The sequence below is a fragment of the Gossypium arboreum genome, chromosome 3 (genome assembly GCF_025698485.1).
Source record: "Gossypium arboreum isolate Shixiya-1 chromosome 3, ASM2569848v2, whole genome shotgun sequence".
Taxonomy (NCBI): domain Eukaryota; kingdom Viridiplantae; phylum Streptophyta; class Magnoliopsida; order Malvales; family Malvaceae; genus Gossypium; species Gossypium arboreum.
The window spans coordinates 18,370,701-18,380,167 of NC_069072.1; the positions used below are offsets into that span (position 1 = coordinate 18,370,701).

Here is a 9,467-nt window from a genome sequence, read left to right on the forward strand (position 1 = left end):
AGTTCAGCTCTTTCTGCGACATTAAATATTTCAAACTTTTATGGTCTGTATACACATAACATTTCTCCCTGTATAGGTAGTGTCTCCAAATTTTTAGAGCAAATACTATAGTAGCTAGCTCAAGATCATGTGTAGGGTAGTTTCTCTCATGTGGTTTCAATTGCAGAGAAGCATATGCTACAATTTTTCCTGACTGCATCAGTACACAACCTAAACCATTCAAAGAGGCATCACTATATACTACATACGACACACCTAATTCAGGCTGAGTCAACACTGGGGCCTCTGTCAACCTTTTCTTTAACTGATCAAAACTTCGTTGGCATTCTTCCGACCATACAAATTCAACATTCTTTTGTAGTTACGGGGTCATCGGCGAAGTAATCATTGAAAAATCCTTCACAAATCGACAGTAGTAACTAGCTAACCCAAGAAAACTTCGCACTTCCGTAATATTCTTTGGAGTTTTCCAATTAATCACTGCTGACACCTTGTTCGGATCTACTCGTATACAATCAGCCGACACAATGTGACCCAAGAATCCCACTTCATGAAGCCAAAATTCACATTTGCTGAATTTTGCATATAATTGTTTTTCCCTCAAAATTTGCAATACAATTCTTAAGTGTTGAGCATGCTCAGATTCTGTCCTTGAATAGATCAGTATATCGTCAATAAACACAACCACATATCTATCCAGGTAGGACTGAAAAATTTGATTCATTAAATCCATAAAAACAGCAGGAGCATTTGTCAAACCAAATGGCATAACTAAAAACTCATAGTGACCATACTGAGTTCTAAAAGCTGTTTTCGGTACATCACATTCCTTTACCTTTAACTGATAATACCCAGATCTGAGATCTATTTTCGAAAACACCTCAGCATCCTTAAGCTGATCGAATAAATCATCAATACGAGGCAAAGGATATTTATTTTTAATCGTTACCTTATTCAACTGTCTGTAATCTATACACAACCTCAATGAACCGTCCTTCTTTTTCACTAATAAGACAGGTGCACCCCATGGTGACATACTCAGTCTGATAAACCCTTTGTACAACAACTCTTGCAACTACGTTTTCAACTCTTTTAATTCAGCTGGAGCCATTCTATACGGTGTCATTGATATGGGAGCTATTCCTGGAAGCATATCTATCACAAACTCAACCTCTCTATCGGGTGGTAAGCCTGGTAATTCTTCAGGAAATAGATCCATGAATTCATTCACAACAAATAATTGCTCTAACTTTGATTCAGAACTTCGAGCATCAAGAACATAGGCTGAATAAGCCTCATTTCCTTTACGCAACAATTTCTGAGCAAAAATAGACGAAATCATTCTAATAGTATCACCCAAATTTCCATACTCAACCAAAATAATATCTCCTGTTTGACATTTCAAACTAATTCATTTTTCTCGACAATTCACTACCGCATCATGTTTCATTAACCAGTCTATTCCCAAGATAATGTCAAATTCCCGAAAGGGTAGCAACATCAAATCAGTGGGGAAATCACAGCCCTTAACTTTCAGTGAACAGTTATGGCATATTAAATTAACTACCACACTTTGTCCTAATGGATTTGCAACTTGTACATCATAATCAGTAGGCTTAACACATAGATTCTTTTTAGATGTTAACATAGTAAAAATACATGAATGAGTAGACCCAGGGTCTATTAAAGCATACACAAGAACATCATAAAGATAGAAAGTACCAGCAATTACATCCGGAGCTGTTGCTTCTTCTCTTGCTCGAATGGCATAAGTATGAGCAGGAGCCCTAACTTCTGATCGACTAGCAGTATCTTTCATACCTGAACGAGTAGCCCCTGTAGCATTGCTCTGACCAGAGCGTCTTCCTTTTTGAGGAGGAGTTTTCTGTTTCTCTTTCTGTTTCACTTCTTCTACTTGTAGTTAGGGACAATCACGTATAAAGTGATCAGTGGCCCCACATTTATAACAAGCACCTAACTTACTTCTACATTCACCGGGGTGACTTCTTCCGCAATGTTAGCACTTAGGCCTTTGGATATTTTGTACACTACCCACACTAACAGCAGGTCTGTCAGATACCTTATAATCAGATTGTCTTGGTCTACTCTTTCCTGATCTTTCCAGTGCTGAAGTGGCTTGACTAAATTTCTCTTTAGATTTCTTCACTGGTAAAGCTAAAAATGACTTAGATGCACTTCTTTTGAAAGATTCTTTACTTCTTCTATCTCGTTGCATCTTTCTATTATATACTTATTCAAGTTTCTGAGCACGATCTGATAAAACAATAAATTCCCGTATCTCAGTGCCCCCTATCATCATTATAATCTCATCATTAAGCCCTTCTTCAAATCTGATACACATTTCTTCCTCAGTGGGTATGATATCTCGAGCATATTTACTCAGATAAACAAATTCTCTTTCATATTCAGCCACTGACTTGTTTCCTTGTCGCAAGTCGAGAAATTCTCTTTTCTTCTTATCCAAATATCTTCTACCGACATATTTCTTCTTAAATTATTTTTGGAAAAATTCCCAAGTGATCTTCTCAGCCGGTACTACAGCTTCTATTATTTCCTACCAGTTATAAGCTTCTTCTTTCAGTAATGACACAACACATACTAAGTAATCATTTGGTTGGCACGCCATTTGCTTAAACACCGTCATTATGCTTTATAACCAATACTCAGCTTTGACGAGGTCATCGTCTGTTCTTTCCTGAAATTCTTCGGCCCCATGATATCTGAGCTTTTCAAATGGAGAACATTTACTAGATTCAGTTGTCGGATGAGGTGGAGGAGCAACCAGGGGTACTACCAATGTTGAAATAGGGGGAGGAGGTTGCTGAGTCTGATTTCTTTCTCGCACATTCTCATTATACCGTTGATTCATGAATCCATAAATCATATTTTTGAGTTCTTGTTCTCGCATCAATGAAATTGGAACTTCACTACTTGTTCCTTGTTCAGAGGTTTGTACCCTGCTATTAACTTCTTCTTGCTCAATTTGTTCTGGTCTATCTGACATCTTTTCAAATCGAAGATAATCTATAATAAAAACAAGGATTAGATCTGATTATACACATCACACTATCACAGATTTATATGCCATGTACTTCTAGACACTTTTCACATCATACATATTCCAAGAATCGGCTAAACTGAAGCTCTAATACCAATAAATGTAACACCTCTTAACCCCAAGTTGTAACCGGAATAGGGCTACGAGGCATTACCGGACTTATACACTAACATTTATACAAAACTGAGTCATAAACTTTACATTCCAGATCAATTCTTATCAAATTTCATCTTAAAGTCCCTATTATGGGTCTACGGGGCCCTATATATGTTTTAGAAGTGATTTGAGACTAAATCGAGAACTTTGGAAAATTTTCCTTAAAGATAGGGGCACATGCCCGTGTGGCTTAGGACATGCTCGTGTGGCCTAGAACACGCCCGTGTGCTACAGCCGTGTGATACATAGCTAGCTACTGACTTAAGCCCACGGCCAAATAACACGCTCGTGTGTCAAAGCCGTGTAATATTTAGGAGGTTACTGAGTTTCTTACAATGCCATAAGCCACGCTCGTGTCCCCTGACCGTGTAGGCTTGATTTAAGCCAATTTGCCACCCCTTCTAGAGGTAATTTTCACAAGCCATATTATATAATATTTATACCTAAAAATTTTCAACCAAACAATTATTTCTTTTTCCAATCATAAAACATCACATTCAACATAGTTTGCATACTTAATTATTCATATAATTACATTACTAAATCAAATCCTATACATGCCATATAAACCAAAAAGTTGTTTTAACAAAATCTACTGGAGTAAATCTGGATAGTGTGACCCTTGGTGTAGATCCGATCCTCCGTATATATATAAGTCAATCTACAAAACAAATCACATACACAAGTAAGCTTATAGAAGCTTAGTAAGCTCATAGGCAGAATAGCATAAATCTTACCGAACACTGTACACAATTATATATGTATTAATTAAACTATTTCATCTTGCAAATCACAACTTAATTAATAAACTCATTTGAATGATTTTCATGATGCAATTCATGAACTTAATTCTTTTGGGCCCATTTCTTATTTATTTCTATTGTCAAATTAGGGAACAATAATGGAATTGAGTGCTTTATTATCACATTGCCACAGTAAACTATGGACTTTCACATTGTCACACATCACACACCGAAGCCATAGCCCTGCCATGGTCCTACATGGATCACATATCATACCGATGCCATATCCCAGATATGCTCTTATACGGAATCACATTATCATATTACACTGATGTCATAGCCCTGCCATGGTTTTATACGGGAGTATGAATCACATTGTACCGATGCCATAGCTCGGCTATGGCCTTATACGGAAGTATATGTATCACATCTTTTTCGTCAATTCATTATGGTCATAAAATGAAAGCACTCAAACCATTGTTCCAACTAATTTGTTCTTTTAGTTCCACATTATTTATTAGTTACACATTATTTATTAGTTAATACAACTTTATAATGTTCATCTACAAAAAAAATACTTTAACAATCATAAGATTTTCATATCAAACATTGAACTTTGCCAAATGAACTTACTTGGGCTAATTTGCAAAAGTCGTAGAAATTCAGGGACTATTCTTGAATTTTCTGCTTTCCACGATTTACTTCATTTTCTTGATCTATAATTATAAAATCATTCCTTCATTAGTATCTATTTCAATTCCATTCTATTTCACAATTTATGCCCTTAATTTTCAAAATTACACAATTACCCCAAACTTTTTAATTTTTACAATTTAGTCCCTATTTAATTTATTCATCAATCAAACTAATTCCTTTCAAATATCATTTTATCTAAACAATACAAACTACTTCACAGCCTTTGACATTCCAAGCTTCAACACAAAACCCTAATTCTAACAACTTTCACAATTAGGTCCTAAAATAAATTTCTATGCAAATCTCTTCACAAAATCATCATATAATGAAATTAAAACCTTAATTCCATGATAAATCATCATAAACTTTTAGCACTTACTCATGGTAACTTTCTAAAATATTCATAAAAAACTATTGAATTAGATATTAGGACCTAGTTACAAAAGTCTCAAAATCACAAAAATCACAAGAAATAATCAAGAATTGAGCTTACATGTAATAGAAATATGAGAGACCAGCTTAAAAGAACCCTTCAGTGGTGTTTTTTCTGGAGAAGATGAAGAAAATTGAAGAAAACTCTAGATTTTTACCTAATATACCATATTTTACAATTTAATATTTACCCAATTCCAATTTTGCCCCTTATTCACACTTGATTTTTATTTTCCAGCACACACCTACCGTCCAGCCCAATAATAGGTGTTTAATTGCCTATTTAGTCCTCATTTAATAATTACTAGAGCTATTTAATCACATTTCACAATTTTGCACTTAATTCAATTTAGTCCTTTTTACCCGATCGACTACCGAAACCTTAAAATTTCTTGACAAAACTTTAATTCTAACTTATTATCACTCCATAAATATTTCTAAAAATATTTATGGATCGGCTTATGAATTTGAGGTCTCGATACCTCATTTTTATCTCATTTAATCTACAAATTTCTTTTAATTCATAATTTCACTAATTAAAAATTATTTCTAAAACCACACTTAGCATTTGCTTAAAAATATCTAAACTCACATGTCAGATTTAGTGATCTCGAATCACTGTTCCAGTACCACTAAAATTTGTGCCGTTACACTTACGGTACTTAGAATTTTCCCATTCGGTACAGTCGAGGTAAGTCATCCCAAGTTCGACACTTTTAAGGTAAAAAACACCCGTCTGAAACCTTATTTTAATGAGAATAATAGAAGGAATGAGAAGTATAAACTCCTCGAACAATCATGACCATTCAATGGAGAGGTCAGTCGAGCTTATACTATAAATAAGCGCTTCTCGGGAGGCAACCCGTGCACTAACAATATTAATTTCTTTAAATTTTAGTATTTAACACCTAACTTACTAACAGAGATCTTGGATACAGGTTTTTCCATACAAACACAGCCAAGCACACGGGCGTGCTTCGGGCCGTGTGAAAACAAGGCAAATATTTCCCCAACACGGGCTACGATAAATCGCCACGACTGTGCGACATTGCCGTAGGCGAATGTGCCAAAACAACACAGGCATTCGACACGCCCGTGTTTAGAACCCGTGGCCGTGCCACTTGAAAAATTAGATTATCTATCTTTTTTTATTTTTCTTTCATTAATTTTTGAAGTTTCTTTTGTTTTTAAACACGGCTTATCTTTATGATTACTACCAAATTATTCCCCCAATTCTCCTTTTGTTCTTCAGAATCATGTTTGTCCTCCAGCTTTATTTCCAACAACTCGCTCTCGCTAATCCAGGAATTTCATCCATTTTTAACTCAGGAAGTTTCACTTCTCTCCCTATCTTATTTTTATATTCTTATATCTATCTTTGTACATTGAGGGCAATGTACATCTTAAGTGTGGGGGGGTATCCATTTCATTATCAGAAAAATCCCTGAATGACTGTCTTGTTCTCTTGAAAAGCTCTTATATCATATTTAGGATAAATTTTGATTGATTTATGATTTTGATTAATATATCCTAAATTAAAACATAGGCATTTATGCATTGATTGTTTAAACTTTAAGACATTAAGAGAATCAAGCATGATAAGTTGATTTTTAAGAATTTAAAATTTTAAGTTGTTTTCTCGAAAGTTTAGGTATTACTTTGAGTTGGAATTCACAAGTTTTAAACATCAAAAAGCCATAATTTTTGTGAGATTTTTGAGCATCTATTAATTCTTTCATGCTCACTTTTATTATTGCTTTGAGTGCGTCAGTAATTGAAACTATTATTCTAGAACTTGCTTGATTATGCATGTCAAGGCCACACTATTTGACTTGATATGTAAAAATGATTAAGGCATTTAGGATTAACCCACTCATGCCATGAAAAGCCTACCTCCACGAGTAACCCTTAGTAAACCCCGTTGAGCTAACAAGCCATTTCTTGTATGACCCTTAATATTAACCCTTAACCCATTATTGTTGAAATCCCTTAAATTAATCTGACCCCTATTTTTGTCGAGATTTGAATTGAAATAGTTACTTAGCTATGTTTTATTCTATTTTGTAATTTAACTAATTCTTAAAAAAAAAAACATGCATACATCTTAGTAGTAGTAATCTTCTGAGCTAAAGAAGTTAAATTCCATATTCTGAGAAAAGCTCTGTTGTACGCAATCGATAACTAGCTATTTTTCTAGTTAGGTAATTTTTCAAGTCAATCTCGATTCTGACCTTTTCTTTCAGTTTGTGACCAAACCCCCTAACCAAAGCCACATTACAACCCTCTAAAGACCTTTGGATTGATGTATCATCTCAATTTATAGTGGTGGAGATTTGATTTTCATGCAAGCCTATGGTAATGACTTTTCATTGTTGACTATTGAGTGATTCATTTATTATCCTTAAACACCTTGAGTGATTTGAGTGAATCTTTAGTGAGGATGTGAAACTCTGTGACATTTTGAATCCAAGGTAATTACTTAGACAAAAGGAGACACCTATATTTTCATGATAAAGTGTTCAACTTGGAATGATTGAAACTTTGATGTTCTTTCAGTTAAATTTTCAATGTATGATTACCTATGGATTATTTTGAGATATTATCGATAGGAATTATAAGTTGAGAAGGATTTATTTTGATTATGAGTTGATAATTTTGCTTGAGGACAAGTAAATGCTTAAGTGTGGGGTTATTTGATAAATCGTAATTTATACATATTTTTACCCCATGCTTAACACGTTTTATGGATGATTTTCCCTTAGAATTAGTGAATTCGATGCTCCTAATGCCTTAATTTCATGTTTTATACTTAGGAGAGCATAGGAGAGCGAAAGGAATGAGAAATGGGCCAAAAATAGAGAAAATGGGCCAAAGTACGAATTCAACACGGCCTGGACTTCCTCACACGTGCAGACCAGACGGCCGTGTCAACTTGACAGAATCGAAGCACGACTCACACGGGTGGACCACACGACCGTGCCTATTTAACAGGCTCGAGCACGGCCTGAATTAATCACACACGGGCGTGTCCCTGTCGAGCCCAAGTTGAGTCTAATTCAGAAAAGGCCAATTTTGAGGGTTTTTAGGCATTCCAAAGCCTATAAATACACCCTAGAGGAGGAAGAAACAGGGAGGCCCAGGGAGGAAGGAAAGAATTACTTGAAAGAAGCCGATTGATCCGTCTCAGAAGCCGGATTCATCCTCAAGACTGAAGATCTCCCTTCAATTTCCCTTCAGGAGTTTTGGGTTTCCTTTATGTTTTGTATTCATTATTCTTCTGAGATGTTTTCCTTTTTAATTATGAACTAAATCCCCTAAATACCTAAGGGGGATAAAACCTAAGACGAATCTTGTTATTATTTTCTAAATTGTATGATAAATATTTAACTTGTTCTTAATTATGTGTTCCTAGTTCTTGTTTTGATATCCCAGGATACTGATTCAAGATAAGCTCTTATTCAGAGAGGAATAGACCCTGTCTAAGAGTACATTTGTCATAATTAAGCGGAGTTGATTGCGCGCCTAGAGATAGGGTGACAAGATTTTGCCGGATTAGGGTGAAACCTAATAGGGGGATCCATAGATCGAGTTAATGCAACCCTAGAGTGTTAATTAGAGAAAAGTCTCAATTATTCAATCTTGGGATTAGACGTTATTAGTCTTGAATAGGGATAATAACATTACTTATGGATCTCTACGGAACAAGTTAAATGAATAAATCATCTGATTCAGAGCCAGAATAACAAGTAAAGTCTAGGTGGATTTTTCCTTAGGTATTGTCTTAATCCAATCGTTTTCCAAAAGTAATCCCCTAATTCTACTTTCTGTGAATTCTTAGTTTAGATAATTAGTTAGTTAAAACAAAACCCCCTTATTTTTAGGTTAGATAATAAAAAGACAGTCATTACTAGTTTTTTTAGTTCCTTTGGGTTCGACAATCCGGTCTTGCTAAAACTATACTACTATTCAATAGGTACACTTGCCTACATCCTGATAATAGTTAGTTTCAAGAACGATTCATTATAAATATTTAAAATCCGTCACACGAAAATCGCGATCAGCTCATTCGAGAACAAGCAATTTATCACAGTCATTTGTTGACAATGATCATATTAATCATTAAGAAGACACAATGGTGACAATGAGGTAAACTATGATTTTATTGACTGAACAGATTTAACTCAAAGGATTCAAGGATATCATTTGAGGGTAACACAAACATGATGAGGTAATTAGACAAAACAATTGGATGAATTGCTTTCTTAAAGGGTGCACAATAAGGAGTTTTCAATCATGACACTTATTTTAGATCGACTCCATGATTAAGTAAATTGAGAATTATTGGAACAATACTTCTGGAC

General features: G+C 34.9%; 1 protein-coding gene across 1 annotated transcript; it reads right to left on the reverse strand.

Annotated features, from left to right (window-relative positions):
• Nucleotides 1–1,075: 1,075 nt before the first annotated feature.
• Nucleotides 1,076–2,362, reverse strand: LOC108475161 (uncharacterized). Its single transcript, XM_017777152.2, has 5 exons — nucleotides 2,272–2,362; nucleotides 2,053–2,175; nucleotides 1,723–1,911; nucleotides 1,436–1,680; nucleotides 1,076–1,318 (listed from the first exon to the last, which is right to left on the reverse strand). Exons 1-5 carry the CDS (start codon nucleotides 2,360–2,362, stop codon nucleotides 1,076–1,078), a joined length of 891 nt encoding a protein of 296 aa, XP_017632641.2.
• Nucleotides 2,363–9,467: the final 7,105 nt, after the last annotated feature.